Below are 19,974 nucleotides of genomic sequence, written 5' to 3'. Positions count from 1 at the left end.
GGTGTGCCTCGTGATTTTTTTCATGAAACAAGTGTGCCTTTGCCCAAAAAAGGTTGAAAAACACTGCTCTAGTTCACCTTGTGGTCTTTTCTAGGGGATTCACAATATCTCTGCCAATACATTGAGGATCTTTAGAGAAGGAAGTTCTTCCAACAATGAGATCCTGATCTAACATTGGTTGCCCCCGAAGACACAATAGGACTGGTTCAACTGGAATTGCTTTGCATCAAAAGAAACCAGGAGCCACTTACCTCTGGAGACATGTAGGCAGATAGGAACACAACATCTGGAGAAACAGTATGCAAGAAGAAAGCACTGACCTAAACATGACATGAATGGAAATCGGAGATAAGGATGAGTCATATAACACAAAATCTTAAAGTAATGGCATAGCAAGTTGGGTGGGTCCCCATTCAAAGGATTATGACAATGCAAAGTACCAGCTGCATATTAAATTTGAGAATGAAGGTAAGAATGCAGTCACAGCCAACAATCCTTCACATCTTTTCATTTGACAACAATCACAAGATATTTGGCATTCACATAAAGCAGTGAGATAGTTCAGATGTAAAGGCCATGCACTTTAACACAGTGGGTTTTGCAAACCATGGTTTGGAAGTGGCTGCCAAACTAGGATGTGAAACCACCATTTGAAGCTGGTTTGCCTGCCACACTTTGAGTAAACAGTGATTTGATGTTAAATTTGAACAACAAACAGAAGCATGGTTTGGAATGTTGCTCTAGCCTTGGGAGGTCTCGGTTTTGGAAAGCACAGGGATTCTTAGGAAAGATGAAGTAGGAACAAAATATAGAAAACATCATTTGTCTGCATCCCTAGAGCACAAAGCATGATTTAAAGTTTGGAGTCTAAACTATGGTTAGCTCCAGCTAATTACTGGTGCTTGGACCAAAACTCGGGTACATCTGGCAAATAAAATGGATCCAAAACTATGTTGACTGTCCCATCTAATTGAGGAGTTATTGACAGTCCATAACCTGCCCATTATGGAGCAGCCAAGCTTGACATCCTAAAAAAAGGGCTAACTACGTACATAATTAGCCCTGTACATAATTAGTTTACAGTTCAACAATTTAATTAAATGCCAAATCCTTTGATGTGACTCGTGTGTAAGCTCTGCAAGCTGGTCTCTATAGGGGATTTCTCAACAATAGATACCCTTATAGCTTGTACCATAATTGGCATTCATTCCTTGCAACACCTCTTAAAACCACAAGGGCTTTTAAGCATAGCAGCTAAATAGAAAAGTTGTTTCGAGAAGCTATATGGATATGCTACTGAATTCATGGTTATGGGGAGGAAAGAGGGAGGAATTATTATGGGCTTCCTGGAATTATCTGGTCAGCCACTGTGTGAAACATGATGCTGGATTAGATTGATTTTTGGACTAATCCAACAAGGCTCAAGGTACTCAGATATTCTTCGTTCAGAGGCTGAAATAGGTGTCCATCTGGCAACTGAAAATTCAGGGCTTTTTGCAGAGTGGGACATTGCGGGTGGAATTGTCCTTAAATTGTTCCCCCCCATTCTTTATATCAGTTTTTAAAAAACAAAACAAAATTCTTTAAACTGATCAAAACTAGGTAATACTCCAGATGCTATCATATGGCATGCAGGCCCATGTATGTTTGAATCAGATGCCACAATCTGAGAGATGTAATTTTTCTGACTTGCCCCGAGATCTCAGTAGTCTTCTTCAGTGAGTTTAAGACGTATGCTTGCTGAGCCAGTGAATTGTTTATTCCCTGAAAGCATTGTTCCCCTTATAGTTAAATACTCTGTTCATATGGTTTAGTTTTCCCTTGGAAAATCCATTGGCTCCATTGCAACTAAATTGCCCAACTTTTTATTCAGGCTCAGCTGCTTGTTGTTTCCTTGACAGTCTGAAGAAGTAATGGTTCTTCCCAGATTAGTCTTGTTAAATTTCTTTCGCAGACACTGTTGCAGGCCCAGCCATGACCCCACACCCACTTGTGGCAGCTGCAACTCTTGCCAGATGCTGAGAGCAGTTCGTCCTCAGCTTCCTCCCCTATTATCAGCCCCACTTTGAGAAGTGTGCAGTGCTTTCTCTGACATTTGACATCACACAGAAGCACCAGTTTCCGAAGTGATGTCCTTGCCATGTGCCCTCTGATTGGTCTATGGGAGCCTCGTAGAAGCTTGGTGATGAAACAGGAGCAGACTGAAAGTTGATCAGCATCTATTGCTTTATCGCTGAGCAATTTGTACTAGGCCAGCAGAATTTTCAACTCCCAGTGTTTTAATGATAGCGACAACAACAAACACAACCACAGATATTTCCTCTTCTAAATTAGGCTGCTGATATCCAGACAGCTTGGATTCCCAAGCTTAGTGTGTGCTCCGAGTTCCTTGTTGCACCTTTCTGAACCACTATTTTGTACCTGGCTCCAGTTGGTGGACCTCTGGGTTAAAGTGAAAAACGCAATAGACTCGCACAAAACTTAAAGAGTCCCTACCTTTCGTTTAAAAGGCTTTTGTGCACTGCAGCACCAGCAGTGACACCAAATGCCCCTGTGAGCTGGCAAAAAAGCATACCAAAAAGTACACTCTCGTAACCTGCAAGTGTCCCAGAAAAATTGGGACATCTCATCCCCCCCCCCTCCCCCACGAGAGCATGGTTGCCGTTTGGGTTGCTGTGATCTTGTGCAATTTCACACCAAGATCTCACCCTAAAAAGCAGTGCCCCGAAGCATACGTTTTTGTGTGCCATTCGAGAATGGCCCTGAAAAAAGTGGCTCTGTGATCTCGTGCGGGTCACATGACTCACGTAGGAGCACGGACAGGAGATGTGCATCCTGGTTTTGGGACTCAATGTGTTGGAGGTTATGCACTCTTCTATAGACTTTCAAAAAGCGCACTTAACAATATTGCTGTTATCTAGGCACCCACCCCTTTTTCCAATGCCCTGATTCTCATTGCTGAAACAAAAGGGAATGCATATCATTTAATTTTTCTCCAAATTGGTTTCCTATACCTGTTGACTGCATAAACCAGCTTATGGAGAGGTTTTAGATGCACCTGTGCAAGCCCCGGTGGTGGTGGTTCATCTCCCGCTGTGTGTCTGTGAGTTGAGGTTGGAGAAGGGGTTCAGTGATGCCTTGCACCTCCTGCTCCTTCTCTATTCCCAGTTTCCCCCACAGGAGGGAATTTTTAATCACTTAGGTACCACCAGGATGCAGTTAAAATGTGCAATGTGCAATTTAGGCCTCTGAAAGATGAACATAAGAGATCAGTGTTGCTAGTTCTTACAGGTGCCTTTCTTAAAGGTATGAAATCCAGTATGTGTTTGCTAGCCGCTGGTGGTTATATCACATAATGATCAAGTTCCTCACCATATCAGAACAAGATGAACAACGAAGTGTCTCAATTTATTGCTGTTTGCGGAGCGTTTAGGAGGAACTCGCCACACTCTAGAGCAGCCTTCCACAGCCTTCCAGACGTTTTGGACTACACATTGCACATTGATTGGGGGTGATGAGAGTTGTGCAAAATGTCTGGAAGGCAGCAGTTTGGGCGAGACTGCTCTACAGTCTTCCCTGGGAACCAGTGATATGAATGACAGGCACAGTGCCTCTGCCAGTCTGCTTCATCTTCCCCATTTCTGCCTTTCTCCTTTTGCCAAGTGCAAATCTTGGCTACCAGCAGCGAGAGACAAGCCACAGTCCAGATTATGTTTAGTCTCCCTCGGTGTACGTTTTGTATGCTTTGCAAGATGAAGAGGTCAGGGAATCGTAGCTGAGAGGTATAAGCAATGGCCCAGTACCACCCTTTGATTCCAATTTGGAAAGAATGGTTCTTTCTGTGTCTTGTGATTATTATTTTTTATTCTGTTTTGTTAGCAGAAAACCTGGTAATAGTTTTAATCTGAATTTTACTGCATGCACTCCCTTGTTATTGAGACATACCAGGCCCGACGGTGTCAGTCCTTAATTAGCTCTTAAACAATAGTCATTTTCCACGCGCTACAGACATGTAATGTGAACATTATGGAATCTGTGATTTTTATCATGGTTATGATTTTCCACTGGCCCTGGTTATTTTAATCTGTATGTTTTATTCACTGCCAGGCTATAGCCCAAGAACTCCAGAGGATTCAGGAAATGGGGCAAGGAATTATTCCATAACTCAGTTATACTTGTCCATAACTCATCTCTAACAAGTTGCAGCTTGACCTGTGTTCTGTAAAATAGAATGAAAAGTTGGAGCAGAAAAATGAACATTTAGAAACACACTTGTGTTTTTCTTTGAAACAAAAAACAAAAACCCCGTGCTAACACTGTACTGGGATACTTACACCTTCATTCCAACAAGCAGTGCAACCACATAATACCCTAGGTTTTCATTTTGTATTGTTTCTCTCTCTCTCTTTCTCTCTCTCACTCACACACACATATGCTTTTTTTTTTTTAGTTCTTTTTATGGTATGTTTGTAAATCACGTTCAGCCAATAAAAGGATATTTTTAAATAAATAGTAGTATTAGTAATACACCTGCTTACGTAAAAGTTGTGCATAAACTAAATACTTTTCAACTTAAAAAGCTGAACTTTGCATCACAGTTTCATTTCATTAGCAATATACTTTGTTGTGATGCAATAAGCTTAGCCCTCATGGAACCCGAGATGTAATCAGAGCATAGTCTTTTAAGAGTCAAACTTCTCAGCTCCTTCGTTAGTTAATTAAGACAACGGCTGCTAAATCTATACTGCTCGATTCCCCCCCCCCCAAAAAAACCACAATAACCTGACAATACTGCTCTAGATCGCTCACATCTAAAGTCTTAGTTACAGGTGGGTAGCCGTGTTGGTCTGCCATAGTCAAAACAAAATAAAAAATTCTTTCCAGTAGCACCTTAGAGACCAACTAAGTTTGTTCTTGGTATGAGCTTTTCGTATCTGAAGAAGTGTGCATGCACACGAAAGCTCATACCAAGAACAAACTTAGTTGGTCTCTAAGGTGCTACTGGAAATAATTTTTTATTATGTTTTATCTAAAGTCTTTTAAGCCTAGCTTTTAAAATTGTGCTTACAAACCTTAACACATGTTTTTAAGCATGTTCAATAACAACGGTGCTTTGGAGGATATAATATTAATGGGTGCAAATAGAGGAACGTCTCTCTTTTTCTCTTGCATCTTCAAAAGGTGGCAGATATAGTCAAGCAGATACGACAGCGGTTTGTAATATATTCCCGCATCCATCCATGTGTGCCAGAGTCCTTTTTATAATCTCTCTGTCGAAAGGTCTCCTTTGGTTGACAACAGAGCTCCTTTTGTCCCACAGAGTAGTTGAAATAGGAATATATGCAGGGAAATGAGACATTTGCTTCTCTTTTGGATGTGATCTGTGTAGAAGAGAATGCTCAGAATCGAATTCTACAAGAGCCATATGGACTCCAAGGAGCCTGTGGAGTTTGTGAACCAGACCCATTGTGCTAAACAAGTGAGAAATTTCTATAAGGAGTAACAGAGACATCTTTTCCATTATTTCCCCTTACTTTGGCTTACTCACAAGAAAAGTCATTAGGCAGACAAAGTTTCATATTTGTAATTGTTTTATATTAACTAATGTATGCGGTTTGGTATTCACCTCTCTACATTTTTTTGCATTGTGTAATACTGTAATTGTTATTGTTCCTTTAAACCCACTGAATTAAATGGGCTATTTCTTATATTTTCAGAAAGATGGCTTTCTTTATTTACAGCTGTCATTTGCCTTGATGCAGAAATTCAGCTGCCGCCCAGAGATTGGTTAGAAAATGTTTTCTCTGTGAGCATGGTACACATTCTTTTTAGAATTCATATTATATTTTCATTTAAATTTGTGGATATTTATGCAGAACCATCCTATAAGAAGGGCTAGACTTTCTGAAATGAAATCTGCCTTTAATTTAAAGCTTTAAAAGTGATTGTTGCAATGCCAGTAGAATTTATTTTGCATCCAACATACTGTATCTGATTTCAAAGGCTGTAACAACATGATGCAGCTTTTGTGTACACTTAATAGAAAACTAACCATTTCCATGTTTGTTAAGACTTTTCCTTGAAAGCGTTCTGTAAGAACTACTAGACAGAAAAATAATAATTGTGGCAACCAGTAGTAATGGTTATGCTATAGAACTAATGTGTCAGAGCATATGAAAAATATTTTATTGTGGTTTTGCTTTAAAAAATCTGTATTAAACTGTGTAAGCAATCCTGAAAGGCAGAGAAAAAAAAGATATTTTTTACTTGAGATTTATTGTGAGTGAATAAATACTTGCTTTAGTATTTTTGAAAAGAATGGAGTGACAGATCCTCCACCCAATCCAATGCCAGGGCGAAAAGAGGGGGGAGGTTTTTTTGCTGCAACAGCTCCAGGCTACTTCTACTGAGAGGTCCTAGAATTATCTTTCTTGGGATTGTTGGGGCTCCAAATCGCCCATTGTCACACTGGAACACCTCATTTCGGGGCTTTCTGCTGGTGGTACTCTCCACCAGCAGAGGCCAGCTTAGAGATGTCTGCATCTTATTTTACGTGCCACTCCACCGTCAAGATGGGGTGGGATTAGAACTGCATCCTTATTGAATCATCGTCACTCATCATCACTTTTAATTTGTATACCGCTTTTCTATCTTACAATACCCAATGCGGTTTACAACCTGAAGAAACAAAGAATGTACACCTTATAACAATCTTTGTTGTTGTTCAGTCGTTCAGCCGTGTCCGACTCTTTGTGACCCCATGGACCAGGGCACATCAGGCACACCTATCCTTCACTGCTTCTCGCAGTTTGGCCAAACTCATGCTAGTCGCTTCGAGAACACTGTCCAACCATCTCATCCTCTGTCGTCCCCTTCTCCTTGTGCCCTCCATCTTTCCCAACATCAGGGTCTTTTCCAGGGAGTCTTCTCTTCTCATGAGGTGGCCAAAGTACTGGAGCCTCAACTTCAGGATCTGTCCTTCTAGTGAGCACTCAGGGCTGATTTCTTTGAGAATGGATAGGTTTGATCTTTTTGCAGTCCATGGGACTCTCAAGAGTCTCCTCCAGCACCATAATTCAAAAGCATCAATTCTTCGACGATCAGCCTTCTTTACGGTCCAGCTCTCACTTCCGTACATTACTACTGGGAAAACCATAGCAACGTGATAATAAAACGTAACTTTAAAATAAGCAAAGTACATCAAATAAAGTAACATTCAAAAATCATTAGAATAGTACAGAATAATATTAAATATCAGCATATAAAAAATTAAACAGAAATCCACTCTTAACAATTACAATGAATAATTTCTAAACTACAATCAATAAAACAATGGCAAGCCACAGTGCATAAAATAATATAATACAAATTGAGAAGCAGAGACTGGAGGGTGGAGCAAGACAGGTGAAAGAAGGCCTTGCATGATGAATTCTCTCCCCGCACAGTTCTTCCTCCAGGGACAGCTCCCTTATGAGGACTCCCAGGGCTGGAGAGTGGGGCAAGGCAGGTGGAAGAAGGCTATTGAATGTCACTGTTGTATGTCAGCCACGATATAATAGATTAATATATACCCAGCACTAGGAAGAGTATAGTTCAGATTTAGATATACCTTTGGTTGAACAGACTTTGAAATATTTATACATCACTGGCGCTGTCCAAATGAAGGAATAAAGAAATAAAATGACAATCTTTTTGGTGCCAGTCTTCCAGAACTTTTAATTTCAAATGTTTTAATGCTTTTAGATTGGACAAATTGGTTTCTTCTTACTGGTTTTGGGCTGGTCTTCATTTAATTTTATGCTGATTTTTTTTTTTAATGGTAGTTTTCGGTAAAATGTTGTGTCGGGTTTTGATCTTTATGTTGCTTTCATGGGGATTGTTATATGGTTTTGTATGATAGTGTACATATGTTATTGACTTTTATAAACCACCCAGAGGGATTTCTTCAGTGGGCACTGTAGTAATAAAATAAATAATAAAAAGTAATCAGAAATGAATAAACAAATAGACTTTAACAAAAAGGATAAAATATGGCTATTGTTCTGTATCATTTCGTTTGTGTTTATTACTCTGTCCTCTTTCTGGCTATGCCTTTTCTGTGTCAGAATATTTCTTAGAATCGTAGAGTTGGAAGGGACCCCGTGGGTCATCTAGTCCAGGCATAGGCAAACTTGGCCCTCCAGATGTTTTGGGACTACAACTCCCACCATCCCTGACCACTTGTCCTGTCAGCTAGGGATGATGGTAGTTGTAGTCCTAAAACATCTGGAGGGCTGAGTTTGCCTATGCCTGATCTAGTCCAACGAGTGTTATAAACTGAGATATGAAAGGTAAAGGTAAAGGGACCCCCGAACATTAGGTCGAGTTGTGTCCGACTCTGGGGCTGCGGCGCTCATCTCGTGTTACTGACCGAGGGAGCTGACATACAGCTTCCGGGTCATGTGGCCAGCATAACAAAGCCGCTTCTGGTGAACCAGAGCAGTGCACGGAAATGCCGTTTACCTTCCCGCCGGAGCAGTACCTATTTATCTACTTGCACTTTGACTTGCTTTTGAACTGCTAGGTGGGCAGGAGCTGGGACCAAGCAATGGGAGCTCACCCCATCACAGGGATTCAAACCGCTGACCTTCTGATCAGCAAGCCCTAGACTCTGTGGTTTAACCCACAGTGCCACCCGCGTCCTGAGATATGAAAACTAGGAGCTAAATGGCACCTTAAACCTAGGTTATGGGCACAACAACGGAATGTCGAGGTGTGCTTTTTTATAACAAGAATACAAAGCTGAAAATGAATGAACTTCAGCTAAAATATTATGTTCATTTTTCACGTGGTCTAGTCCTTCCCCTGCCCACCCCCCTAATATTCTTTAGAGGGTCTCTTAACCAGTCTCAAGAGAGTAGCTGGAAGTGGGGAGGCAGAAAAAGGTCTTCCTTTCCTTCCATTCTGCCATTTTAATCTGAAATCTTAGGTGCACTACTGCGCCCAGAGCTCAGAAACTGCTCACACTAATGAAATTCCCTGTCGCAAAATGCGCCTAGAACAATGGGAGTTTCGAACACTGAGTCCAACCCCCTGCAGTGCAGGAACCTCAACTATAGCATCCAGTACAGATAGTCATCGAACCTCTGCTTAAAAACCTCTAAGGAAGGAGAGTCCACCACCTTCTGAGGGAGTTCATACCACCGTTGAACAGCTCTTGCCCGCAGAAAGTTCTTCCTCGTGTCTAGTCAAAATCTCCTTTCTTGTAACTTGAATCCATTGGTTTGAGTCCTACCCTACAAGCTTGTTCCATTTTCCATGTTATAGCCCTTGAGATAGATGAAGATGGCTATCATATTGTCTCTCAATCTCCTCTTTTCCAGGCTAAACATATCCAACTCCCTCAACCATGTAGTACAAAGTTGTATTTACCGAGTAATTGTACATTTTAAATTTCTCTGTTTTGTAGGCTGGCAACCAGACGGCTACTGTAATTGCATTGTGTTCAATGAGAGATTTCAACTTGTCTCAAGAAACTTGTCAGTTGGCAATCAGAGATGTTGGCGGCCTTGAAGTGCTGATTAATTTGCTTGATACCGAAGAAATCAAATGTAAGGTGAGTTAAATTATCAGACTGAATTGTGCTTTATATGGATTCTAGAAGCTGTCATCCAGCAATTGTATATTTACCTGCAGGACAGATACTTCCCAATTAGCACTGGGTCTCTTACGCCTTAATGCAACTACAGCTTAGTATTGTCCGTAATATAATACGAAAACAAAACAACTCTGAACTTCAGAGCCGTTCTCAGTCTCCCTCAAAATCCTTTCTAGCGTTTATGAAGTTGCTCTCCTTTCAAAATGAAAAGTAAGAAACTGGGATGTTAACCACAGTTAACCGTAGCTTAGCTCAGCTGAAACTCAAAAAAGATGGTGGAATGGTAGGTTTCTGCTGTGTAGACCTCTTCTTTTCAGCAACACAAGACTGCTAAGGCACTTGTTTAGTGAGTGTTCATTCTGGTTTTCTTTGCAGCAAGGTTAGATGACATTGTGTCAAAGGAAGTGTTATCCCACACTTTCTAGTGCCTTTTTCCTGCCACTTTCCTTATCATGAGTCAGAAGGCAGTTGCTGCTTAGCCCTGCTTTCCCCATCCATTCTGGGGACAATCTCATAAGAGAGCAGTCTCACTATCCCACATGATTTTACCTTCTTTGCATTCAGCTGTCTACCCTCCCTCAAGATGTAGAACAGTCCGTACAGTATTTTAGCATATATTACTTGAATAATCAAACTCTGTATCCACGTTAAACAATCTTGTGTAATTTCTTGTGTAATTTCTTCTCTGATTAGATTGGCTCATTAAAAATCCTGAAGGAAATTAGCCAAAATCCACAAATCAGACGTACAATTGCTGATCTTGGAGGATTACAGATCATGGTTAAGATACTTGATTCTGTAGACCAAGATCTGAAATGTTTGGCAGCTGAAACCATAGCTAATGTGGCCAGATTCAAGAGGGCCCGGAGAACAGTCCGACAGCATGGTGGAATCAAGAGACTAGTAAGTACACCAGATAAACAATAATCAGTCTTGGCATCACAGTTTTCATCTTCACTTTATCTTCTTTTGTTATTTTGATAACAGGTAGGCATTTCTGCGACATCATCTTTGCTTCAGTTGCTGCAATCCAGAAATCACTTACCGTATTTTCCGGCGTATAAGACGACTGGGCATATAAGACGACCCCCAACTTTTCCAGTTAAAATATAGAGTTTGATATATACTCGACTGCAGATTCTCCACCCAACGTATAAGACGACCCCCAACTTTTGAGAAGATTTTCCTGGATTAAAAAGTAGTCTTATACGCCACAAAATACAGTAATGTTGTGGTAGCTTCTTTTCCTCTCCACATGCCAATCCTTTCGTTGGAAAGTTTGTAGTATAACTTCTAACCTGCCTTATTTAAAAGGGGGGGGGATACTCAAGTCAGTGTCTTCAGTAAACACTCTGAAACAACAAACTAAAATTATAATCACAGCATGATTTTAAAATTCTAAAATAAAAAAACCAATTTAAACTAACAGGAAAGGATGGTCAGAATATATATACTAAGTTCAAATGTACCAATGAATGTCAAATGCCTTATAAGCTAAAGTTATCATTATTTGCACCACAAAGCAAAGTTTCTTAGGAAGGAATTCCAGAGACTTGGACTAAACATTTTAAAGGCCATGTTGACCACAGGCAGTCACGAAACACACCTCTCAGATGATGCATGCAAAAAAAGGCTTTGCCACAGAATCTCAGTAGGTATTCATGGTAGTGGAAGTATAGCAGCCTTCAGATGCTTTGATGTTTTAGACAACTTCTTGAATTGGACCCAAAAGCTAACGTCAGTGTGAGAGCAGGTGTAATCTCTTTCCTTCACTCACCTTCACTACATCAGTTACAGGCAGATACATCTTATGCACAGTGCTGCTCTCTGGTATGGGCACACTACAGTCGCTTTTATTACTGACATTCACTAAAGACAATAAGTGATCTGTCTTTTTCTATCAGGTTGGGCTATTGAACTGCTCATCAATGGGATCGTCAAGTCTCAATCCACTCCAGGGAAAAGAGATTGAAGTGGCGCGATGTGGAGCTTTGGCACTCTGGAGCTGTAGCAAAAGTTCCAGGAATAAAGAAGCAATACGTAAAGCTGGAGGCATCCCCCTGCTGGCTCAGTTACTGAAGTCCCCCCATTCAAATATGTTAATACCCGTAGTAGGAACTTTGCAAGAGTGCGCATCCGAGGTAAGCCTCTGAGCTTTTCTGCAGGTGGAAATAGAGCAGAATCTGAGAATCCAGCAAAAAGTGTACAAATGCTTTAAAACAGTGTTGTTTTTTAAGCACTATGATAGATCTTTAACAAATATCCCACAAAATATTGAATGAATTCAGTTAATAAAATAGCTCTTATCTCAGGTTCATTCAGTAGTATTTTTTAACATTTAAGGAATAAAAATGTGACTCCATCGATGGCTACAATTAAACATAACACAATCCAAAATGAAAATAGCATCTTCTGCCAATAGTCAAAGGGACACCTTATCTTATATCCTAAACTGAGTTGGACATTTGGTCCACCTAGCTCAGTAGTATCTACATGAATGACAGCACCTCTCTGGGATTTCAGACAAGACTCTTCTAGCTTTACCTACAGACCGAGCATTAGACCTTTGGCATGTAAAACATGTGCTCAAACAATGACCTATGGCACAAACGCAAATACAATGAAAAAAACCCTTATACTCTTGAGTATGACTTCATTTTTTATATTTAGCAACAGGCTGTATAACCATGCAAATGTCCCCTGTTACCTGTTGCTAGAGCAAGCACTCTTAACACACCAGTTTGTAGATACATCTTCCCTTCTAAGAAGCACCATTCCAATGCTGAACAGGTAGATTGATGTTGCTTGCTTGCAGTGACAGAATAATTAATCTGCAACAAAAGTTAAATACTTCTCTTACTGGTTTAAATGGGAGTGCTAAACAACATACTGAAATGTATCCCATTGACTGTAATAAAATGACTTGACTTGAGTGAGACTTAAAAGTACTTCATCTTGGAAGCATGTCCAAGGTATGAAATACTGCACTGAAGTAGTTTCTTATAGTTTTTGTCTTAATTATTTGTTTCCTTTTCCAACAAATGTTAAGATCAAACAATGAGAAAATGGTGTTTAACATTTTTAGCTAGGGAAGCATACCATAGAATTATAATACACATCACATGACAAATTATCTTCTGTTTATGAAGCTTAGATCTTTGCTACAGAACTATGTGCTGGATTGTTCTAATCGGAGTCTCGGGACCACTTAGTATCTTGGTGTATTTATGCCCAAGGTGTGTGCTGCCATACTTGAAACAACAATTTTATTGTAAATAAGCTAGAGAGCATTCCTTGTAAAGGTTCTGCATAAATATGGTTTGGGTCATCAAGGTTCTACTATCGTGTTTTGCATTTTGAATGATAGCAATTTATCTGTTAATACATTTCTTAACTTAATACATAAAACTTGCCTTTGTAGCCAAGCTACAGACTCGCAATTAAAAATGAGAAGATGATAGAGAATCTTGTGAAAAATCTGAACAGTGAAAACGAAGAGCTTCAAATGCATTGTGCCAGTGCTATTTTTAAGGTAAGGGATGCTTCCAGGCCAGTTGAGGTTTCCTGCATATTATTTCATCTAGTAATATTGTGCAGGTTGGGCAGTTCTCTGGAAAGCGAGTTGTATCCTCCCACCCTACCAAGAGGCCTGAAAAACTCCATAGTTAACATGAGTTTATAAGCATGATCATGGTGAAGTAGGCAGACGAGTACTTCAACTAGAGCAAAAAGTTCCGTAAGGAATAGTAAGCAACCCATGTCCATGCCTTGCTTTGTAGGATGCTGCCAACTGTATTGGATGCCTTAGTCAAAATGGCTACAAAGCATATAAAATAAGTACAGCCTTGCGATTTCAATGGTACAGCTAGGAAGGTTACAAAATCATCCAAACCCCCTTTGTGCCAGGCTGGGGCACGGTTGGCTGGTGCGGAGCTTCCCTTTCTGTCTAACTGATGTGCAGGCTGGCGGAGGTACCGAAACATGTCAGACATGCCGGCAGAAGTGCTGAAATGGGACTTTTGGGCAGGAGAGAGAGGCAGGCATGAGCTATTGGTTGCTGTGGTAGCCCTGCTGCTGTCACATGATGCCATCGGGTTCTATTCAGCCCCAGCTGCTGCACCAGTTCCAGACGGGCGTAACAATCAGCCAGCCTCCCATCCTGTCCTCTGCGTGTAACAGGACTGGGGCTGCTGCAGTGGTTCCACTGCTATGTAAAAGCCCTCTAGGGCAGTGTTTTTCAACTACTGTTCCGCGGCACACTAGTGTGCCGCGAGATGTTGCCTGGTGTGCCGTGGGAAAATTTGAAAAATTACTTTTATATATAGTCAATATAGGCACAGAGTTAATTTTTTTAACATTTTCTAATGGTGGTGTGCCTCGTGATTTTTTTCATGAAAGAAGTGTGCCTTTGCCCAAAAAAGGTTGAAAAACACTGCTCTAGGGTGTGTGTGTTTGGATTGTTCCCTAATCTGGGACCCTGATCTTTAATGTGTTCAACCTGATTGAAGATCTTGAAATCCTGCTCCATGAAGTGTCTGCTTCGAAGGGGATTCCTCATTGACTTTGTTATCAGGGACAGATCCATTGTGGATGCAGGAGCCACCTTTAACAATGAAGTTAGTGGAGAGGTCTTCTGGCACAGGAGCAGCATATTCACACTGGAGTGCAAATGAAGCTTTTGACTGGAAAAGGCTTTTGCAGTGCTTGTGAAGCTGTTGATTTACATACTAGAGGAAAGGCTAAATGTGCCCAAGTTCCATTTAACTTATTATGACTTGAGCATGCAGCATTGTTCTGGATTGTTCTCATTACTTTCATTATGTAAGCCTGTTTTATAGGCCTCAGCTGTGTATGCTTGTATTTTTTCTGGCTCCCCCCCCACCCCTTTTACATAGTGTGCTGAAGACCAGGAAACACGTGAGCTCGTTAGGCAGCATGGAGGCCTAAAACCTCTTGCTACATTGCTTGGTAATTCTGGAAATAAAGAACTTCTGGCAGCAGTGACCGGAGCAATCTGGAAATGCGCAATCAGCAAAGAAAATGTGACAAAGTATGGTTAACATTTTCACATTGTCAGCTATATATATTTAGCATCTTTTCATGTAGTGACAAAGCAAACATCCAAGGAAGAGAGATTTAACAGCTCTACGCATTATTAAAAGTCACCTTTTAGATGTTGCAAATGTGCATTCGTGTTCAGAGGTGTACCCTGACTGTCTTGCACCCTTGGCAAGGTGTATCGGCACCTCCAAAGCTGGGAGAGACCATAGACAAGAAACTCAAAAATGTTGCTTTTCGTTGCCTTTCATGCTCTTCCAGTGACTTCCTCTGCTCTGCTCCACTGCCCCGCCTCCGCTTCCATCGGTCTGCCTGCCTGCCTTTCTTCTTGCTGCTTTTCCTTCTGTCTCCTTCCTCCATCCTTTCCTTTATTCTCCCCCTGCAACGCTTGCCCACTCTCTCTGCCTTTCTTCCCTCCGAGCCCCTCTGCATGCTTCACTCACCACCAGCCAACTAGGGAGGGTTCTTTCAACGACCAAATGCCTCCACCAAAGTGCCCAGGGGAGCCTGCATGCCTTGCCTGGCTGCCCAGAGCAGCGGAGGAGCAGTTCGGGGAGTGCGCAGACAAGCGGGTGGGCTCCTAGCCACAGTGGATAGGCACAATATTTGCATCCCTTGGGTTTGCAGCCTTGGAGGAGGCCAACCTCACCAACCCTTAGCTACACCCCTGTTCATGTTCATAATAGTAGTCAACATTCATTCTAATTAAAAAATGCAGATATATTGCATATTTGGCAACATAATAATCCAATTAGCTGCCAATGGGCCACCACATAGTTCTGAAGGAGTACTGGTGCAGCCCATTTTTTTCATCCTAGATCTATAAGAATGCTGGTTTATCCTATTATTTTAAGAGGTACTGCTAGCTCTCATGAATACAGACATGTATTTTTGAAGAATTATGACAGTGATTTTTGTACAGTATTTTATTTAAGGATATTTTTAGCATCCTCTTTTGGTCCCATGGCAGGGTACAAGAGCAAGTAAAAAAAAAGCCAACCCATCCTTAAAACTGTCATCCTAAAGAGGCCACTCATGGAGCCACCCAGCCACTCATTACTATTTATTAAATTTGTATATTGCCCTGTACCCACATGTCCTTAATTGCAGCAGCGCACTAATATTGCTGGCCAAAATGACAGGTGCCATTTCTAGAGAGAGAGGTTTCCATATTTGTAGTGGCACCATACAGCATACCCTATTCTATGTGCCGCCTCTGGAGATGGGAGAACCTTCTGGTATATCTGTATTACATATAATTCAGCTTCAAATCTCTTTAAGAACTAATTAAAGGATTGTGAGAACTGTAGAAAAGGCTAAGGAATTTCTACTGGAGTTTTCAACACCTTCATTAAACTCAACAGTTCCCTGTGGTTTTGAAGTTAACAATTACAGCTAAACTGATTTCGAATTACCATACTGGCCTGAATATAAGCCTCACTTTTTTCCAAATTCTGACCGTGAAAAGTTAAAGTGCAGCTTAAATTTGCAACCTTACAAAAATTGGCTTTGATGATACCGCTGCTGAAACAGACATACGGTAAAATGGAACAGGTGTGAGTTCCTGCGGAATTTTAAGGGAGTGGCTTATATTTGGGTATTGTCTTTTTTTCTTTCCCCACCTTGAATTTTAAAGGTGTGGCTTTTATTCAGGCCAATACGGTACTTTAAACATGTAGTGCAGATATGCCCTTAAAGCCTAATACATACACAATGTAACACCAGTGCTTTTTAAAGAGTTCCTGAAATATTGTGTCCAATTTGTGATTTCAGAAGGATTAGCTCCATAAATGTTTTCAGGATATATCGTTCTGGTGAAGTTAACTCTGATATTTTACTTTACTTTATTTTGTTTTAGATTCCGGGAGTACAAAGCTATAGAAACTTTGGTTGGCCTACTAACAGATCAGCCAGAAGAAGTCCTTGTGAATGTTGTTGGAGCGCTAGGTGAATGTTGCCAAGAACAAGCAAATCGGAGCATTATCCGCAGATGTGGTGGAATCCCATCCCTTGTTGCTTTACTCACTGGAACCAATCAGGCTCTACTCGTAAATGTCAACAAAGCAGTGGGATCCTGTGCAACAGAACCTGAAAATATGATGTAAGTTGTTGTTGCTATTATTATTATTATTATTATTATTATTATTATTATTACTATTACTATTATTACTATTCATTAAATTTATATACCACCCTTCATTTGAAATCTCAAGGTGGTTCCCAGATAAGAACACAGGATTAAAGCACAAAAATAAATGGTTAAAACAAAAACAAAATGAAGCAATAACTCCCCTCTTCCACAAACACATCTAAAAGACTGTAGAAAATTAACCATCCAAAGGCCTGGTTGAAGAGGATCGTTTTTGCCTGGAGCCTAAAGATGTATAATGAAGGCACCAAACAATGAAAAGTTCATCGTTAAAACAAAATGTTGTGAATACATTGGAACAGAGGCACCGAGTTGTGCCCAACATTGGGCAGGGGGCTGTGTGTGTGTGTGTGTGTGTGTGTGTGTGTGTTATGTCACGTGCATCACAACATCACGCGACTGTCACAGACGCTATGCAGCATCTCCCAAGGTGGCTGAGCACAGAGGACAAAGGGAGGAGGGAGATGGATGGGCAAGGAAGGACTCAGCCTCTTCTGCCCCCCTCAAGGTTGGAGGGGCTCAGCCCCAACCCAGCAGACTTAGGGGGGCTGAAGATGCCTCAGCCCTATAGAGCTGGCACCTATGCATTGGAATATCCCGATTTATCATACTTATTACAGAATTAATAAGTCAGTGATGGACATGAAATATACTTACAAATATTACAAACATAGAAGGTGTAATATAGTGTTTGTAATATTTGGCCAAAATCCAAACAACTTCTTTAGCTTAACCCAGTGGAATAAAAAAAAATGTTGTCGTTTAAATGGAACTCCTAGATGTCATATTACAAACTGCTTTGTAAACTCCCAGTGGATCATGTGGAAGAAAGGAGACAACAGCTGTTCAGAGCTGTAAACCACATTGGATGAATCTTTGGATCTTTGGCTCCTGTGTCCAAACATGCAGTAATGTAACATGGAAGCCAGATTATGTAGAGAGAGGCTCTTTTATTGGGAAAGTAATTTTTCTGAGCTTTGATAGTCCACTTTGTAATCGGAATAATTCACTTGCATTCTAATAGTATTTTATATATATACCCATATACACATTGATCAAATCAAAGATCAAATTTTATTAAACGGTCACAGACCAAATCGTCCTCTTCAACTGAACAACGAAGCACATACAAGACAAACACACGAAAAAACAGCATTTTAAAATTAATCATATACACATTGTACAAAGATGTGCAGGAGAACTAAAGAATAATAGTATCTAATATTAAGATAAATATCAGTACCTTCCAAGGTTTGGAAAATTCAATTCCGATAAGCCTACAAAGCTACCTTATAGTGACTTAGACCACTGGTCCATTTAGTGTAGTACAGTCTTCTTCAGTAAGCAGCAGCTTTCCAAAGTCCATTTCACCTGAAGATGCCAGAATTTACTGCCTGCAGGTCATATGCTCTACCACCAAGCTGTGGCCTCTGCCCAGGTAATATCTGAATCCAAGCCACCTAAAACTGGACTATAAATTTCTGTTTTGAGGTGCTTTTGGGTGAAGTATGTTTGCCAACTTTTCTGCACATCTAGGCTTGAAAAAATAATTTGCATACTTGGAGCTCTAAGAGTGCTTTCCTGAAGTGCTATTTAAACTGAATATTTCAGTAGCTGTACATGGAAACTAAACAAATACCAAACTAATTTTTTTCCTTCCCCCACCCCCCTGCATTGCACACTATGATCATGAACTGAAGAGGGCTGGTATTTTATAAAGAGAACTGTTGATATTTGACTTGCATAATGTAAAGCTTGTACAGTTTGAGGCTCCAGCATTAAAATTTCATGAGAAATGTTCCAGTAAAATGTTCAGGTCGGCCTTTGCTTTTACTCTATATGAGGAAAGTTACAGTTCTCTGCTTATATATCAACAAGGTTGCAAGGAGATAGCTATCTTCTGCTCCTCCTGTTCTGTTTTGCCTAACTCACTTGATATTCATGGAACGGTGCAGTGATTCTGATTGCCTGAAAGGGGCATTTGTTTCCATGCTTTGGCTGTCACCCAGCGGCAAGATAGTGCAGAAGTGTAAACATGCCATATGTACATGAACAGGGCTAGTCAAGTGGTAGAAAGGGGTGCATAGATTGAATCACTTGCACATCGTGTCTCACAAAGAATTGTAGATGATTGTAGATTATTATTTTTTAAATTAACCTAATAGAGGCAGTGCCATAAATCAGCAAATAAATCCAAACAACCAGTCGGCAGAAGTAAAACACCAGGACTGCTCTGCTGCTCAGAGCCTATTGCTCTTCTATCCAGTATGGACAGCTTCATGCTGAAATGTAATCAACAGAAGAACCCAAATCAACCCAAATTGATGCCTAAAATTGTGGTCTTTCAAAGCTTGGCCTGTTTAAGAGTGAGGAAATCTGCTGATAGTTTGGGCAAAAATAAAACTTGGGCCATTTTTCTCTAACTGAATTATGGTTCTGATCTCTGTTCTTTTCACTGCAGGAAGCATTCACTGTATTAGCTTGCAGTCCTGAGCCAGAATTTGCGCTTTTCAATAAAATGCAGGTGCTATGTATTAGAAGATACAAGAGATCCTATCCCTTTTTTCAGTGGCTTAAAAGGTGTCCCATTTTTAACATAAACAGGAAGAAAAGTTGCTCAGCCCCAGTACCAACTATGATGCATTAGAAAACGCTAAGGATTTTCAAAAGGTGTTAACATATGCACTAATGTTTATCTCATTATCTACAGGTGTCTTATTTGTAGATACTGGTAACTATAAAACTGAGGGCAATAAAGTCATGTTTCACATTTCAAACTTCAAATTAAATGGTGGTGCCTCCAAACCTTGCTGTATATTCCCTCCCCAATAACACACAAGTGGAAAGGGGGAATTAATAAGAAAAAGCAGTGCAGACAAGATAATGAAGATAAAACAGGCTCAGTGAGCAGCCAGTCTGCAGCATTCTGTAAGGATTTACCCAGTTTTTGGAATGCAGTAAACTAGAGTGGAGTAAATTTTCTCTTGTGTCAGTTGACTCAATCATGTGTTTTCAGTATAATAACAGCCTGTGTCCTCTGATGTCCCAAGTTTCAGTGCAAACAGCAAAGGTGAAGTGTGTCACACAGATCACTCAGATTTTACAAAAGCATGATATATAGGCCATCCAC

At 40.6% G+C, this 19,974-nt stretch overlaps 1 protein-coding gene across 1 annotated transcript in view; it reads left to right on the top strand.

The window, feature by feature from the left end:
* The window catches only part of ARMC4 (armadillo repeat containing 4), a 77,739-nt gene that overhangs the window by 25,930 nt on the left and 31,835 nt on the right, over window positions 1-19,974 (top strand). The window contains exons 11-16 of the mRNA XM_033165354.1: window positions 9,449-9,595; window positions 10,331-10,540; window positions 11,542-11,778; window positions 13,059-13,169; window positions 14,533-14,687; window positions 16,554-16,796. Coding sequence (XP_033021245.1) covers window positions 9,449-9,595; window positions 10,331-10,540; window positions 11,542-11,778; window positions 13,059-13,169; window positions 14,533-14,687; window positions 16,554-16,796 — 1,103 coding nt within the window. The remainder of the gene's footprint in view (window positions 1-9,448; window positions 9,596-10,330; window positions 10,541-11,541; window positions 11,779-13,058; window positions 13,170-14,532; window positions 14,688-16,553; window positions 16,797-19,974) is intronic.

The sequence above is a fragment of the Lacerta agilis genome, chromosome 12, assembly GCF_009819535.1.
Source record: "Lacerta agilis isolate rLacAgi1 chromosome 12, rLacAgi1.pri, whole genome shotgun sequence".
Lineage (NCBI taxonomy): Eukaryota > Metazoa > Chordata > Lepidosauria > Squamata > Lacertidae > Lacerta > Lacerta agilis.
Note: the sequence above shows the minus strand (reverse complement) of the source record. Positions and strands in the feature narration are given on the sequence as shown.